At 44.1% G+C, this 17,536-nt stretch overlaps 1 protein-coding gene across 1 annotated transcript in view; it reads left to right on the forward strand.

The window, feature by feature from the left end:
• ttn.1 (titin, tandem duplicate 1) overlaps positions 1–17,536 on the forward strand; it is a 164,041-nt gene that overhangs the window by 78,082 nt on the left and 68,423 nt on the right. The window contains exons 120-153 of the mRNA XM_063500209.1: positions 92–394; positions 478–665; positions 764–878; positions 1,003–1,290; positions 1,455–1,606; positions 2,159–2,306; positions 2,411–2,588; positions 2,699–2,820; positions 3,500–3,787; positions 4,124–4,420; positions 4,511–4,697; positions 4,804–4,919; positions 5,047–5,346; positions 5,503–5,802; positions 5,915–6,020; positions 6,240–6,436; positions 6,594–6,902; positions 6,986–7,264; positions 7,494–7,793; positions 8,134–8,436; positions 8,526–8,722; positions 8,798–8,981; positions 9,378–9,680; positions 12,115–12,414; positions 12,777–12,895; positions 13,023–13,200; positions 13,325–13,609; positions 13,840–14,133; positions 14,266–14,565; positions 15,058–15,239; positions 15,582–15,711; positions 15,867–16,057; positions 16,330–16,759; positions 17,139–17,444. Coding sequence (XP_063356279.1) covers positions 92–394; positions 478–665; positions 764–878; positions 1,003–1,290; positions 1,455–1,606; positions 2,159–2,306; positions 2,411–2,588; positions 2,699–2,820; positions 3,500–3,787; positions 4,124–4,420; positions 4,511–4,697; positions 4,804–4,919; positions 5,047–5,346; positions 5,503–5,802; positions 5,915–6,020; positions 6,240–6,436; positions 6,594–6,902; positions 6,986–7,264; positions 7,494–7,793; positions 8,134–8,436; positions 8,526–8,722; positions 8,798–8,981; positions 9,378–9,680; positions 12,115–12,414; positions 12,777–12,895; positions 13,023–13,200; positions 13,325–13,609; positions 13,840–14,133; positions 14,266–14,565; positions 15,058–15,239; positions 15,582–15,711; positions 15,867–16,057; positions 16,330–16,759; positions 17,139–17,444 — 7,875 coding nt within the window. The remainder of the gene's footprint in view (positions 1–91; positions 395–477; positions 666–763; positions 879–1,002; positions 1,291–1,454; positions 1,607–2,158; positions 2,307–2,410; positions 2,589–2,698; positions 2,821–3,499; positions 3,788–4,123; positions 4,421–4,510; positions 4,698–4,803; positions 4,920–5,046; positions 5,347–5,502; positions 5,803–5,914; positions 6,021–6,239; positions 6,437–6,593; positions 6,903–6,985; positions 7,265–7,493; positions 7,794–8,133; positions 8,437–8,525; positions 8,723–8,797; positions 8,982–9,377; positions 9,681–12,114; positions 12,415–12,776; positions 12,896–13,022; positions 13,201–13,324; positions 13,610–13,839; positions 14,134–14,265; positions 14,566–15,057; positions 15,240–15,581; positions 15,712–15,866; positions 16,058–16,329; positions 16,760–17,138; positions 17,445–17,536) is intronic.

The raw sequence follows: 17,536 nt of genomic DNA on the forward strand, positions 1-17,536 counted from the left end.
ACACCCTGAGATCCCCACTCCACTAATCCTAACCCCGTCTCCACACTCTCGTCCTAATCATGTCCGTCACATTTTTGTTTTCTAACTTTAGATGTTCCAGATGCTCCTGAAAATGTTGCAGTAGAGTCAGTGAACAAGTTTGGTGCCACCATCACTTGGGAGCCCCCCAAGTTTGACGGTGGCTCTGAGATCACTGCTTATGTGATTGAGCTCCGTGACAGAACATCTGTTAAGTGGGAGGCAGCCTTAGTCTGTGCTGCCGATGACCGCTTGGCTATGCTGAACGACGTGGTGGAGAACAAGGAGTACATCTTTAGAGTCCGAGCAGAGAACAAGGCTGGCATCGGCAGGCCCAGCGCTGCCACCAACCCCGTCAAGATCATGGATCCCATCGGTGAGCTCACTTTCAATGTTTATATCTAACTCCTGTTTAGAAATATCAAACAGTCTGATTTTGCTCATGTCTTGTGCCCACAGAGAGGCCGAGCCCACCACTGAACCTGAACTTTAGTGACCAAATCAAGACGGCAGTCACGTTGACCTGGGAGACGCCCGTGAACAACGGTGGCAGCATGATTACAGGATACATCATTGAGAAATGTGAGGACGGCTCTGACAAGTGGCTCCGCTGCAACGCCAGACTGTGTCCTGACCTCTCCTACCGGGTATGCAGCTAACCTGAAGAGTCTACCTTCACTCTGATTTGACCTCAGCGCAGTTACATTTTTCTTCCTGGTCTGGATTGTTTTGTTGTTTTCTTCAGGTGTCTGGACTAAAACCTGGTCAGAAGTACCTCTACAGAGTTTGCGCTGAGAATGCTGCTGGTGTCTCTGATCCAGCTGAGCAGCTGGGACCACTGCTTGCCGATGATCCTCATGGTGCGTACAACAAGCATAAACTCAACCAAAAACACTTTTTCTTTATAAATCCAAGTAGTTCACTGGATGGCAGCGTGCTTTCACAACCAAATCTCTAATAAATAAAATCTTTCTCTCTTTGCAGTTGGTCCAACCTTTGACCTGAGTGGCTTCAGGAAAGGCCTGGAGGTGATTGTTCCTCAGCCTCTAACAATCAGAGTTCCCATTACTGGATACCCGACCCCTGTGGCCAAGTGGACCTTTGGCGAGAAGGAGCTGACCCCAGCAGATGAGCGTGTCTCCATGGTGACGAAGCCTACGTACACGGAGCTGACGATATCTCCTAGTGTTCGTCCAGACAAAGGCATCTACACCCTGCAGCTGGAGAACGACGTATCCTCTGTCTCTGGAGATATTGATGTCAACGTCATCGGTAAGAACCCATGACCATGTGATCAAGTTTAGCAATCATGGTGGTTATTTTAATAGACAGCTCATTTTATTGTGGTAGAGAGACGTCTGTTACTCCCCTAATCATCTAGAAACAAACCCAAAAGAAGAAAACTGATGGAAGTCTTTTTCATCTTATTTTCCCAGCATGCCCCAGTTCTCCAAAGGACTTCAAAGTGGCTGAAGTGACCCGTCACCATGTCCACTTGATGTGGGAGGCACCTGAACACGATGGAGGAAGTCCAGTGACACACTATCAGATTGAGAAGAGAGAAGTTTCTCGCAAGACATGGGCCAAGGTACTTTCACCTCATTTCAGTAATGTCATCTTTGGCGCTTTACCGAATAAAAATATTTCAGCTCATCACAAAATGTAAACTGAGTGAATCACCTGGTTTTGTGTGAAAAAGTAACTGCCTTCTAAAAATAATACATGAATGTGCAGCTCCTTTCTGAGCTACCAAAGAAAAGCTTTAGAGGTTTACAGATGGTGCAAAATGCAGCTGCTCGCATTTGAACTAAAACATTACCCCTGTACTGAAATCCCTTCATTGGCTACCTTTATCTCTTTATTTTCAAATAGCTGTACAGCACTTTGTTTGAAAGTGCTTTATAAATAAAGTTATTGTTATTATTATTAAGAACGGCAATCACGTCTTTGTGATAACCGATGCTGACCAGCAGCCGTGTGATTAGGTTTCAGGGCCTGGTTCAAACATGGCGCGTGACATGTTGGCTTATTTTTAAAAACAGAAAACATCACCTCCACAGTGTGAAATAATGTTCACAGATCCAGAAGTCTACGCAGGTCTGAGTTTATTTGCTCAGCAGTGACAGTGACATGTTTCCAGGTGGCTGCTGGCGTCCTGGACCTGGAGCACACGGTAACAGACGTGATTGAAGGAAAGGAGTATCTGTTCAGCGTCTCTGCATGCAACAAGTGTGGACCTGGAGAGCCAGCCTACATTGATGAGCCCATCAATGTCTCTTCTCCTGCAAGTGAGTGTTTTTACACTTCATGTGAAATTAATTGTCTTTGAGTGGAGAAACTGACAGATAACTAGAATCTCACCTGTTTGACATTCATGTATTTTCTCTTGCAGCTGTACCTGATCCACCTGAGAACCTTAAGTGGCGCGATAAGAGTGCCAAGAGCATTTTCCTGTCCTGGGAGCCTCCAAAATACGATGGTGGTGCCCATATTAAAGGCTACGTGGTGGACAAGTGCCAGCGTGGTACTGACAAGTGGGAACCCTGCGGTGATCCCATCCCTGAACTCAAGTAAGACTTAAGAACTTGTAACTGCCGGTTAAGTTTTTTGGGCCACACGTTATTAGTGTCCCGTCTTTATTTTGGTACAGCTGGATATATTATATGATTTGAACTCACAGGTTCCAGGTTACCGGCCTGGTCGAGGGCCAGTGGTACGCCTACAGAGTCAGAGCTTTTAACAAGCTGGGAGCCAGCCGACCTTGCAGGGCTACCGATGAGATCCAGGCTGTGGACGCTAAGGGTAGGACGGGTTGTGCTCTTCCAGACAGTCACATGACGCTGTAGCCATATACTGCACAAAGAGTGCAGCAGTATAATTAATTTTTGTAATGGATCACTCAGAAATGTGCAGCATCTCTCAGTGATACAGGAGCAAAACTTTCTTATGACAAATACAAATAAAGGAATAAGTGAGAATGTTTGGATTTTAAGGATATTAGCATCAAGGTTTCAGGTATAGTTGTGATAATATAATATAAGATACATTTCATTTCTCCAAAAGTTGGGAAATTCATTGTTAAAGTAGAACAATTTTATAACTAATTGGCTTAAATAAGCAGAATTAGATCAGTCAAATAAAATGCAGTATGGCATATATCTGCCTAGAGTAGAGTGCCTTTATTGTCACTATACAGTGACACGGTTTTGCAGCACTATATACACATGAACAGTATTTAGAAAAAAGGAAAAAATATATATATTTAATGTACAAATATACAAATCTGGGAAAAAAAGGAATTAAATACATAAATGGTGTTATGTATTTACAGTTTAGGTTATTGCATGTAAAATTAAGTATTGCACAGTTGTGATTTATTGAGGGGAAACTGAAATTAAAATCTATTTATATAAGCACAAATTGAAATGAAACACAGTAATGAGGTTGGGACTACTGTGACCATGTTTAAAAATTCCTACAGAACCTCCTGAGATCCAGCTGGATGTGAAGTTGCTGGCTGGTTTAACCACCAGAGCTGGTACCAAGATTGAGCTTCCTGCAGATGTGAAAGGGAAGCCCGATCCCCGGGTGAAGTGGACCAAAGCAGACGTGGTCCTGCGGGCTGATAACCGCATCGCCATCGACACCCAGCCAGGACACTCAAAGGTTTCCATTGACAACACCACCAGAGGAGACACCGCCACCTACATCATTGAGGCAGTCAATGCCTGTGGACGTGCCACTGCCACTATTGATGTCAACATCCTGGGTACAAAAGCTGATTTCTTATCGTAGAAGACAAACGATAGCTGTGATGGCAATAAAAACATGAAAGTAAACTTCCTTTACTGTAGAAACCCTAAAGTTCCTTAGAGCTACAGGATTTTCATGCTACCAGGTGATTTTAGGTTAGTCAGAAAATGGGAAAAGCATCTCCTCTTTTGATTAAAGATATGAAAATAATCTTAGCGTAACATACTGGACAGACCATTTTATGGGGTTATCTTATATCGCCGAGCCTGCTAAGGAGTTGTGGCACCTCCAGATGTCTTGCATTACCATTATCTTGGTTCACATGATTTTAATTTTGGCCCCTCCTCTTTAGATAAACCGGGCCCTCCAGCTGCTTTAGATATCTCTGAAATCACCAACGAATCCTGCGTCCTGGCCTGGAACCCTCCCAGAGATGATGGTGGGTCTCCCATCACCAACTACATTGTGGAAAGTCGTCAGACTGACAAGGAGGAGTGGGTCAAGCTGTCAGCCACGGTGAAGCACACCACCTTCAAGGCCACCAAGCTCACAGCATTGAAAGAGTACATTTTCAGGGTCAGTGCTGAGAACCAGTATGGTATTGGTGAACCTGCAGAGCATGTGCCAATCACTGCCAAGTATTCCTTTGGTACGTTGTTTTATACTACTCTCCGCTGATTTATTTCCAGCCTGTGCAGGTGAACCGTGAATAAATCCTCTTATTTTTCATCTGTTTCAGATCCTCCGGGTCCTCCAACCAGAATCACTCCCTCTGACATCGCCAAGGACGCTGTCACTCTGACCTGGTTAGAGCCTGACGAGGATGGCGGTAGCCCCATCACTGGATACTGGATTGAGAAGTTGGATCCGGAGAGTGACAAGTGGATCAGATGTAACAAACTGCCCATCACGGACACAACATTCAGGTAACTAAGTACCTGAAGGTACAAGGACAGGAGTGATGGTGAAAGTTCTTCAGTGTGAACCATTTTTTTGTCAAGTATGTTTCTAACTTTGAATTTTGGGCTGTAGGGTAAAGGGTCTCACCGCCAAGAAGAAGTACCGCTTCCGTGTTCTGGCTGAAAATCTAGCTGGACCTGGAAACCCAAGTGCAGAGACTGATCCCATCCTCATCAAAGATCCTATTGGTATGTCACATGTCAGTCAGTCTGCTTAGGCTGAGTCAGATGTTGTGGTATCAAGATTATAATTTCCTTATTGTAAAGCACAGCACAAAGATCAGGAAATAAAAGTATTCATATAACTCTTCTTCAGATCCTCCGTGGGCTCCTGGTAAACCTGTCATTAGGGACATTGCCAAGACCTCAGCCCTGTTAGGATGGACTCGTCCAGAGCACGATGGTGGGGCTAAGATTGAAGGCTACATCATTGAGTTCCAGAAGGCTGGAAGCGAGGAATGGATCAAGATTGCAGAGGATGTTCCTCAGACTGAGCATCAGCTGAAGGGCCTAATAGAAAAGCAAGAATACTCTTTCAGAGTCAGGGCCGTCAATAAGGCTGGTGAGAGCGAACCCAGTGAGCCCAGCGACCCCGTGGTCTGCAAGGAGAGACTCTGTAAGTTGATACCAGTGTGAGCAGTGGGCAGCAAATGACTTCTGTAGAGGTTATAGACTATAAAATATAAGCTATCAAGAGTTGTTTTCATTTGGAAAACCATAAGACCTTGAATTTAATTTTTTAAAGTAAAAGTCTTTGTGTTTGCTTCAATAGATCCTCCATCAGCTCCTCAGTGGCTGGAGGTGGCGAACATCACCAAAATTAACGCAGACCTAAAGTGGCAGCCTCCCAGCAGTGATGGCGGCTCACCCATCACCAACTACGTGGTTGAAAAGAGGGACGTGAGGCGGAAGGCGTGGCAGACTGTCGACACCACCGTCAAGGAACAGAAGTACACGGTTACCCCTCTCAACGAAGGATCGCTGTATGTGTTCCGGGTTGCTGCAGAGAATGCCGTTGGGATGGGTGAATTTTGCGAGCTGGAGGATGCCGTGCTTGCCAAGGACACTTTTAGTGAGTTTTCTGTCTTTGAAGTCAGCATTGGTCTTCCCGTTTTAATTTACTTCTTTGTGAAACCCAAGGAACCACTATCTCTACGTGTTAATGCTTTTCACTTTTTCTCCAGCAACTCCCGGACCTCCTTATGCACTGACGGTGGTGGAAGTCACCAAGAGACATGTGGAGCTGAAGTGGGAACCTCCCAATAGCGATGGTGGAAGACCAATAACAAAGTAAGGCAAACTGCTGTAAAGCCATTCAGTCAAGTGATACTAGACGAGGACAATTATAGGACACTGACGTAAGTGTGCTTTTTGGTGGGTTTTTTCCATAAAGCAGCGACTTTCTTAGCATTCAGGCTTTCAGTAAGAGAACTCTAAAGTGAGACAAAAGACATAGTTTATCTCATACTGTTCCAGAGCTGTACTTGACAAACACCATCTGCCTAACAGGTATGTGATTGAGAAGAAAGAAAAGGTGGGAACTCGCTGGCTGAAGTGCTGCAAAACTCCGGACAGAAAGACTCAGTTCAAGGTAACGGATGTTGATGAAGGTTCAGAAGTGCAGTTCCAGGTCAGAGCTGAGAACGAGGCTGGAGTTGGAGATCCAAGTGAACCCACCGTGATTCTCACCATTGAAGATCCAACCAGTAAGATATTTTTGACTGGATTTCTTTATTCTTTTGGTGCTCAGTGTATTTAAGCAGGGATATCCCCCCAAAATAACCCCAACAATAATAAAATAAAGACAAAAAGTTATTGACTTTCTGCAGATAAATGCATGAATCCAACCTCCTTCCTCTCCAGGTGCACCATCACCTCCACTTGAAGTGGTCATCCCTGATGCCAGCAGGGAGCACATCAATGTCACCTGGAAGCCTCCAGTCAAGGACGGGGGTTGTCCTGTCACTGGGTACCATGTGGAGGTGGCAGAAGCCCGTCCAGAACTAAAGTGGCTCAGGGTCAACAGCAGACCCATCAAGGAGCTAAAGTTCAGGATAGATGATGGAATCAAACCTGAGAAAAAGTATGTCATTAGGGTTCGGGCCATCAACTCTGTCGGAGTCAGTGATCCCTCTGATGTCTCTGATAAGGTCGCCACCAAAGATCCTGACTGTAAGCAAGGACGCAATTCAAATTCAGAACTTAAAGCACAGATAATACAAATCTAAGTAATAATCCTGTGTTCTTCTCACAAGGTGCTCCAACCATGGATTTGGAAGCAAAGGACGTGATAGTGGTTGAAGGTGAGAAGCTGCACCTGAATGTTCCCTACAGGGCAATCCCGACACCCAAGATGGTTTGGCAGAAGGACACTGTGGAGTGTAAGGCCGGTGACCGGCTCTCCCTGACAGTGGAGATGAACAGCGCCCACCTGGAGCTGCTCAAGTGCACCCGTGATGATGCCGGCGCCTATGCCATCACTCTGGAAAACAGTCTGGGAACTGCCACTGGAACCGTCAATGTCAAAGTCATCGGTAAGGCGATTCGATGCTTAGAACATATAACGCTGTTAATATGCCGTTCAGCAATGGTGTCCTCTGTAAACCAAATTTAAAGTTTACCACCAACAATTTTCAAGTTTGGATTTAGATCCATTCTTAGTCTAAAAGTCCTCAAGCAGACTCACTATTTCTTTTTTAATCAGACACAGACACTCTGCAGTAATCTTCTTAAACAATTTTGCTTCTTTCCCAAACCGTGTAGGACTCCCTGGTCAGTGTAAAACTATCACCTCCAGTGACGTCACCAAGAACAGCTGCAAGGTCAGCTGGGAAGCTCCAGAGGATGATGGCGGCACACCCATTGTCAGCTATACCCTGGAGCGCCGTGAAGCATCCAAAAAGACTTACATGCCCGTTATGTCGGGAGAAAATGTCCTAACAAGTACCGTCAAAGATCTCTTTGTCAACTGCGAGTACTACTTCAGGGTGAAAGCTGTCAACAAGGTCGGAGCGGGAGAATATCTGGAGTTACAAAACCCGGTCATTATAGAGGAAATAAAACGTAAGTTTCATTTTATGTTCAACAACTAAAATCTGTTTTATTGCTTTGAGCATTAACATTACAGATAAAGTCTAGTCTGAAAAAGCACATAAATACTTTCCAAAGTATGCTGCAAGGGAATAAATATTGGAGTGGACTGAAAATGAAATGATCTTCATAAACGTACTGTCCCATCACTACAGAAATGAGGACTGATTTAGTTGGTAGTCAGGTGATTCTGATACAGGACAACTGACAGGGGGTCCAAGCAGATCAAGTGTAACTCCTAAAATATGAGGCATACACAACTGGAACATCATAACATCAGACATTGACTCTGTTGTTAATATTGATTGCACAGAGAAACCAGACCCACCCATCCAAGTGGAGGCTCATGACCCAACGTCCAAGTCCATCACAGTCACCTGGAAGGCTCCAGACTACGATGGCGGCTGTCCCATCCAGGGCTACATCATAGAGAAGATCGAGAAGGACGGCGACCGCTACGAGAAGGTCACACCAAGCCTGGTTCCTGGTTTCTCCTACGTGGTGATGGGCCTAAAGGAGGACATGGAGTACCAGTTCAGGGTCAGAGCTGAGAATGCTGCTGGAGTCAGCGAACCATCACGCAGCTCACAGCCCATCAAGGCTGCAGACCCTGTTGGTGTGTGAAAGTCAAATGCGCTAACATCAGTAACTGTAAATGTGTATTTATGTTAGAGCTAACATGTCAAAATCGTTCATTCCTTGCAGAAAAACCCAAGGTCACCCTGCATGCCCGTGTTCAATCTGGGCTCTGCATCAAGAAAGGTGAGGAAATCTGCGTTGACGCCTACATCTCTGGCTCCCCATATCCCAAAGTCACCTGGCTGAGAAATGATGAGGATGTCACCAAAGAGCCCACCAAGAAGTTCACTCCTGTTATCAAGAAGAAGAAGACCAAAGCCAAGGTTTGTGTCTTCACTGAGACATCTGAAAGTCCTGAATGTTTCAAGTGTTTCACCCTTTCTGATTTCTTGCTACAGGTTCCAGAACCAGAGGAGGAGTTTGTGACTCCCCTGCGTGAGCGTCTGGGTATAGACCAGACCAAGAGGGGACAATCTGCACTGATGATCCGTGACGCCGTCAGATCCGATCACGGCAGCTTCACTATCAAGGTGGAAAACACACATGGTGTTGCCACCGCTTCCTGCGTCGTCAACGTCCTAGGTAATAAAGCCACATGATTATATTTCGTAACTAGTATATTCACACAATTAAAAGCGTCTTTGAGCTTCTCCATTATATGCAAGGAATCACAACAGCAGATGGATCCACATATTTAATTTTGGCACAGTGTTTCTGACATAAGCCTGCCTGGGATTCTTTCTTCTCCCAAGTTTGATTCAGAAATTGAGTTCAGTTCAGATTTTTTTCTTATAGAACCAATTCTTAACAACAGTCGGCTCAAACCACTTTTCAGGTAAAGAAACATATCAAAGAGAAAACCTCAACAATCTTGATTAGGCAAACATGTTTACTACAGAGCCGCTAGCAAAGTTAAATATTATTCATTTCCAAAATGCCGTTGAGATTAAACATCGGCTTGACTGTCTTGTATTGCAGACAAACCTGGTGCTCCGATTAACTTCACCTTTGATGAGATCAGGAACACGTCGGTCATCTGTAACTGGGAGCCTCCTGAGGATGATGGTGGCAGCGAGATCCTGAACTACATTCTGGAGAAGAAAGACAACAAGAAGGACGAGATCGGCTGGATCACCGTCACTTCTACCCTGAAGGGCACCAGCTGCCCCGTCACCAAGCTCATCGAAGGGAAGGAGTACATCTTCAGAGTCACTGCTGAAAACAAGTATGGCTGTGGTCCACCGTGCATCTCTGAACCACTCGTCGCCAAGAACCAGTTCAGTGAGTAAAAGCATAAAAATAATAAAGACTGTAAAGACTGATAACAATAACAATCAGCTGTAAAAACAAAACGTCAAAAGTAATTATGCCTTCTTTTTTATGTAATTTAGTGGTAATTTAATGGTGTCAAAATAATGTATTTTGGATTTTCAAAATATAAAAAATACACAAATTTCTTAAAATTGATTCTTTATATTTTGTAAGAATAATTTGCATTAATTAATAGATGCAAAAATGTCTGAATTACTCCAGTTACTGGTATTTCTTTAAAACATGTTCTATGTCACATATGAAAATAAGCATCTATACAGTATGTAAAAAAAATCAGTGTGTTATTTATAAATCTGTTTAGCTTTTATTTTTAATTATTTCATGTATTCAACATTTTGTGCTTTCAATTATAAGTAATTTTTTTTGTTCCACAAAGGTTGATTCTGTTCGTCTGGATGTTTTCAGTGGGAGAAACGTTTCGTCATCATCAGGTGACGTCTTCAGTCTCAGCTGACTGCAGGTTTCAATCTTATAAACAGCACATTTGCATAATGACTGAAACCAGCCCACTGAAGGAACAATGGGCTGGGAGGTCAGTTCCTTCATCATTAATATACAATTTGTCATGACCATTGATCAAAGACCACTGATCAATGGTCATGAGTCCCATCCACAGAGAGTTGGGGAATGGCTGCAATCACAGCATTGTAAGATGGTGACAGATGTACCCTTAGGCCCCCTCCTTGATTCAGAGATGGTCTTTCCCTTTTCATGTAAATGGCCTCCTTGACTCGATATACGTCAGCTTTTCACTGATGGAAATCTCACAGTCTAAGAAGGCTAACCTGCCACTTTTCATATCCTCCCTGGTGAATGTGATGTGTCGGTCCACCGAGTTAATGTGATCCGTGAAATGTAGTACGTCCTGAGATTTGATTTTCACCCAGGTGTCATCCACATATCTGAACCAATGGCTTGGTGGTGTTCCAGGGTAGGATAGCAAAGCCCTCTTTTCCACTTCTTCCATGTACAAACTGGCCACGATGGGTGAAACTGGGGAGCCCATGGCACACCCATGTTTCTGCCTGTAGAACTGACCCTGGTATGTGAAACAGGTGGAATGAAGACACAGTCCAAAAGCAAATTCTTAGGTTTATATTGTTGGATTGTCATTTATGCTTAGAAATATATAATCATATATGCTTAGAGGTATATAATCGATTGCATAATGATAGAGGTCTGATCCTTAGTAGGCTGCAAAGACTCTGTGTGCCTTCCAGAGTGTTCTGGCACACTAACACATCCTAAGGTCATGAGGGAGGTCGTGCCTTCTCTTACTGTTTCATGGTATGGTAAGCACATCCATGTCCATTTAAGTACAAGTGCCTTTTGTTTAGATGAACTGCTGGACTTCCAGGCCCATCTTGACCCCCCCCCCCCCCGAGAGTGATTGGGGTTCGGCGGGAACAGAGCTCGTCTTGGGCATCTCCCTCGTGCACGTGATCACACAAAGAGCTCTGGTGACTTGTTTTTGCTGTTGTAGTACAATTGTCTCGTAGCAGCAATAGGTCTGTGCTAGACAAACCTATCACAAACACACTTGGTCGATGCTGAGAGTGGTCCTGTTGCTGAGGTTGGGGTCATCCTGTAATCTCTTATGAACTACCTCCAACGCTTCAGTGACTGGGATGCAAGTGAAGAGAGATGTAACGTCGTACGAGACCATGGTTTCATCTGCCTCCATAATGACATCTCTCACCTTCTCAACAAAATACAGGGTGTAAGGGTCCATCTGTCACCATCTTACAATGCTGTGATTGCAGCCCCAACTCTCTGTGAATGGGACTCATGAATATTGATCAGTGGTTGTTGATCAGTGATTGCTGATCGATTGTCAATGCATATTAATGATCATAAACTGTCCATTATTCATTCAGTGGGCTGGTTTCAGTCATTGTACAAATGTGCTGTTTATAAGGTTGGAGACCTGCAGTCAGCTGAGACTGAAGACGTCACCTGATGATGATGAAACGTTTCTCCCACTGAAAACATCCAGATGAACAGAATCAACCTTTTGGGATTTACTAGCTGGATGACTGAGTGTACATCCAGACAATATTTACATTTAAATACTAAAAGTTAAATAAATCCTTAAAATACTAATTAATTCAATTTTTAATCATCAATTACATGTTATAGTGAAGTTAAAAAATATGGAAACATGATTGACATAAACTGACTTTTAGTTTCTGTTAAAACAAATGATTTGTTAAAGCAGTTGTTTTTCTTTATACAACCAGCAACATTGTTTGACTCTGGCACAATATGGCACAACCTTATGGCCGTATTGTGAAGGTAACAATGAAGACATCTCTTCCCTGTGTTCGTCAAATGTGCAAAGACCGTTAAATATAAAGTCACCCATATTCTCCTTTGTGCTCAGGTCCTCCTGATGCTCCCAACACTCCCAGAGTCCACGAGGTGACGGCAAGCACCGCGCACATCTCCTGGCATGAGCCAAAGGACAATGGAAGCCCGATCCTGGGTTACTGGATCGAGAGGAAGGAGGTGAACAGCAAACACTGGACCAGAGTCAACCGAGCCCTCCTCAACTCTCTCGAGGTGAAGGTGACTGGCCTGATGGAGGGCTTGACCTACATCTTCAGGGTCTGTGCTGAGAATCTGGCTGGCCCCGGGCCCTTCAGTGATCCAACCGATCGCATTGTCGCGATGGATGAAATCCGTGAGTTTTGTAAAAGTGCAATACCAAAAGAGAACTTCCAAGAGAAAGCTCACATTTTCTTAAGTGTAGCATCAGATTTTTTGGTTTGATCTACTTCTTTCTAGTCACACCTGAGATGAGTAAAGTTAACACATTCTTATGACTGATAAAGATGTTTCAAAAGTTGTCCTGCAAACTTCATTAAATCTTCAAAATCTTCATCGACAAGAAGTTATTTTAGTCTTTTTTTAGTCTTTTTTATCAAAATTATGAATGACACATTTCTCATAAATAGAAAAAACTGCATATATGCTGCTGAAGGCAAGAACTTGATTGTGTAACAGTAAAGACCAAGTGCAGCCTATCATTGTTCTTCCACTCAGTGCCTCCTGGTCCACCGATTCCATGGATCGTGGACACCGGAAAGGACTCTGTTGTTGTGGCGTGGAAGCCCCCGCTGTACAATGGTGGTGGAGACATCCTGGGATACCATGTTGAGAAGGTCTGAAAAACTCAGTGAAGTAACCTCCCTGAAATACACGTTTAATAATCAGTAAATCTCCAACTGTGGGTCCTTTCTTAAGAATCATGGCTGTGGATGTGGTCAAACTCTTGTGCTCTTGTCACAGGTTCTGGCCGGAGAGAAAGACTGGAGCCGCAGCACCGAGTTCAGGTGTAAAGAGCTGACGTACACTGTGACCGGCCTCACTGAGGGAGCAGATTATTATATCCGGGTTCTTGCAGTCAATGACGCAGGCCCAGGAGCTCCTGGTGTTACTGAACCCGTTACCGTCAAAGAGCCCCAAGGTACCAAAAGTTCTATTACAGGGCAAGACGCACTTTTACATATGCATTTTTAATGTGGGACAGTGTTTATAACCTCACAAAACAGATGGCTTTCCAGTTCTGATTAACGGCTTGTGTCCTGCAGAATCCCCTGTTGTGGATTTCGATGACTCTGTGAAGAACGGCGTCATGATTAAGGCTGGCGAGTCTCTGAGGCTTCCCGCTGTGGTCCGTGGTCGACCCCAGCCGGAGGTAAAATGGGCCAAAGATGAGGCTGAAATCGACAAAGAGAGGATGATTGTGGAGACCGTGGGGAAGAACAGTACATTGTTCATCAAGAAGGCTGTGAGGGCAGATCACGGAAAGTACCAGATCACCGGCACCAACAGCAGCGGGAGCAAGACCGCCGAGACGAGAGTGGATGTTATGGGTTAGTGTTACATAAATTCAATTATTTTAGGACTAATAAACTTGCTTTTTGAACGCAGAACACAAATGTGCATTTTTTTCTTTTGCAATCCAGAAGCTTGTTGTGGTCTTTGAAGGGAACGATAGAAATGACTTCAGATCAGACTTTACTGTTGAAATATAAATTATGTGATAAATACTTCTTATTTCAGAGAAACTGTTCACATGAAATATTTTTGCTGGTTCCTGCAGATGTTCCTGGGCCGGTGGTTGACTTGAAGGCTGTTACAGTTACCAAGAAGAACATCGTCCTCACCTGGTCTGACCCCGTGGATAATGGTGGCAGCGACATCATTGGTTATGAGGTGCTGAGGAAGGATGCCAATATGAAGCTCTTCCGCCAGCCCATTGAGACTGCATCCTGCAAGTGTGATGTCCAAGGCCTGCTGGCTGGCGAGGAGTATGATTTCAGAGTCGTTGCCAGGAACAAGTATGGTGATGGACTTCCAGCAGACCTGGGTCCCATCTTAGCTGAGGATCCAAAAGGTGAGCTTACCAAATATGACTTGATGCTGCTGTTAGCTCACACTTTAGGGCATTAATCAAGCCTGATGGAAAATTCAGTGGCCTGATGATCCAATTTTTCAGTGATGGCTAAATTCTTTCAAAATGTTGCAGGTACACCATCTGCCCCAGAGAAACTGCACTACACCAACAGAAGCAAGAACACCATCACTCTGGCCTGGCAGCCTCCTCGCACTGATGGTGGCAGCCCCATCAGAGGATACTATGTGGAGAAGATGAGGTCCGACAGCACCGAGTTTGAAGTGGCCAACCGCAAGATCTTCACTGAGTGCTGTGGAACCATTGAGAACCTGTCGGAGAACCAGGAGTATGACTTCCGTGTCAAAGCCGTGAACGAGGTTGGAGAAGGAGATCCATCCAAAAGAATCACCGTCAAGATCCAGGATGATGAGAGTATGTTCAAAGTCTTAAGGCCCTATCACGTTCACATACCTTCGCGAAACCAATAGAAATAAAGTGTATAGCTGCGCAAAGTTCAACCACAATATGAAGGAAAAGATTCTGTGTTTGAGTTCGAGCCTTTAAGTCATTCCTTCAGCAGCTCTGCGGACCTCGGGAGGAAAGGACGCACTCTTCACTAGTCGGGATAGTGACAAAGCTTTCTTCTTTATGAATAAGTGATACATGTTTTATGAAATATTTGAACATAATACAACACGAGCTCTCGTAGAGGATATAAAGTCAAAGAGATGTTTTGAAATGATAAGCAGGCACGTTTATAGTACATGCAGAGCGGCTGCAAAAAACAGACTTCCAAGCAGAGGCCCCACAACGTTGCAGTCAGTGCAACGCATGCCATATCTGATGTGAAAGGTTATGATGATACTTTACTTTTGTCAGGCTGATAAAGATTTTGACACAATTTCCCAATTTTGTTGGCCAAAGTTGCTCCCAGCATTACAATCTTGAAATTCATCAAGAGCAACGCCATCAATGTGAGGAAAGGCGCCGCCATCGACATCCCGGCAGAAGTGAGGGGACTTCCTCTGCCGACACTGCAGTGGATGAAGGATGACGTCGTGATTGAGAAGACTGATGAGGAGAAGATGACGATGGAGACTGAGGAGGTCAGAACTAGTTTGAATTTGATGGTATTATTATTCAGTGGAGCTACTGGTTTCACAGGAAGAAGTTCCCAGATTTATTTACTTATTCATTTACTTTTCCCTCTTTTTGTCTGACGAATGAATTTAAGCCACACTGTTGTTCATTTATATCTATTTGTCATGTAATTTGGTTGAATGTTGGAGCAATGGAGAACATTTTTTACTGTTTCATCATTGGCACAGTTAATATCAAAGCAAAATCCTGCTTTACAGAGGATGAACTGATCTCTGACCCTTAGCGCTCTGGATTTATCTTGTTGTTAATAGTTAAATCCTCAACAAATTAAGTTGTTTTATCTTCAGGTGGACCGGACAACCATCAGGACGAAGATTGCCATCCCAGAAACCATAAGGCAGGACAAAGGCAGCTACAAGCTGGTTGCTGAAAACTGCCACGGGAAAGCTCAGCAGATCATCAAAGTCGAGATCCTCGGTAAGACCTCAAATTTTCCAAGTCAGGTTTTGTTTGTATAATTTTAATGGCTTGTGTTTAACACGGCAATGTTTCACATTAAATATGCAGTGTTTAAACATTATTTTTCATCCCGAATTGCTGAGCTGTACATGAATTTAACACTGCACTTTCAGACCGTCCTCTTCCTCCACGGAACATCGTGGTCTCGGACATCAAAGCCGACTCGTGCTACCTGACCTGGGACGCTCCAGAAGACAACGGAGGAAGTGAGATTACCAACTACATTGTTGAGCGCAGAGATGCAAGCAAGAAAAAGTCTGACTTTGATGTTCTGACCATCAACCTCATTGACAGGAGATACGGGGTAAGACTGCAGAGCATGGATGCTACACTTTGAGACTTATTCAAAATGAATAATAATGAATCATTTTGTTGTATTAACAATAAAAGCAGTTTGTCTACAGACAAATACACAAGTCAAAACATTAAAAACTATTCCAGTAATCAAACGTTTCTGTTTGTTTTTATTAGAAATGTTATTATTATCACAGTCGCACAATAGTCCTACACAAACAGCTATTCATCCATAAAGCCTTATCAAGAACAAAGTGTGTAATGAATGTCCTGCTTCTTCAGGTGTACAAACTGGACTTGAATGGTACCTACCAGTTCAGGATCAAAGCTGAAAACAAATATGGCGTCAGCGATGGCTGCGACTCAGAGAAAGTCCAGCTGCGGGATCCATTTGGTCTTCCTGGACCTCCACGTAATCCAAAGATTATCGCTGCTACAGCGACCACAATGACCGTGACTTGGGATCCCCCTCTGGACAACGGTGGTTCCACCATCCAGGGATATTGGCTGGAGAAGAGGGAACGTGGTGCTGTGTACTGGGGTCGTGTCAACCGAGCTCCAGTCACCAAACCGGCAGTGAAAGGCCTGCAGTACACCGTGCTGAAGCTCATAGAAGGAACAGAGTACCAATTCAGGATTTCAGCCTGCAATGCTGCTGGTGTTGGACCGCCCAGCGAGGCCACAGAGTGCCGCTTTGCTGTGGATCCATGCAGTAAGTGACCCCCAGACCAGCTTTGTTAATCCATTATGCAGATTTAGACTTGAAGATAGAGATTTGGATAAAAACACTGCTTTATGTTTTTGGGTTATTGGAAAATGCAATGTGTTGTCTTTTTTTGCACTCTAATTTAGATGATTTCATATGAGTAAAACCAAAGTTCCCTTTTCCTTCTGTAATAATTAAAGGAAGGCAGATACACCAATAGCTAAAATCTCCAAAACTAGGGAACTCACACGAAACCATTCTAGGTGATAGACAGCACTTCAGGTTTAAAGGAAAAATGTGTACGTTATTATTAGGTAAAATATCCCTTTGCAATGCAAAACAAGTCAAGTTAGAGAGCCTGACCCCCTCCGTTCTTCTTCCTTAGACCCCCCAAGCATACCTGGAAATCCTGAAATTAAAGACAAGACCAAGAACAGCGTCACTCTAACCTGGACCCCACCGGACAAAGATGGCGGGAGCCCAATCAAGGGTTACATTATTGAGGTTCATGAGGAGGGCTCTCCTGATTGGAGGAGAGTGAATCCTGCTGATAAGCTCCACCCCTCCACTGAAATCACTGTACCTGACCTGAAGGAAGGCAAGAAGTGCAAGTTCAAGATTTACGCGGTGAACTCAGCTGGAAACTCAGAGCCTGCTAGAACTGGTGACATCCTGGTTCAGGACATCCTGAGTAAGAGATGCAAACACAGATAAGAACCTCTTTAATACAGACATGGACATAACAGACATAACAGAGTTTTAATATTCTCATTCTGGTTTGTG

The sequence above is a fragment of the Pelmatolapia mariae genome, linkage group LG16_19 (genome assembly GCF_036321145.2).
Source record: "Pelmatolapia mariae isolate MD_Pm_ZW linkage group LG16_19, Pm_UMD_F_2, whole genome shotgun sequence".
Lineage (NCBI taxonomy): Eukaryota > Metazoa > Chordata > Actinopteri > Cichliformes > Cichlidae > Pelmatolapia > Pelmatolapia mariae.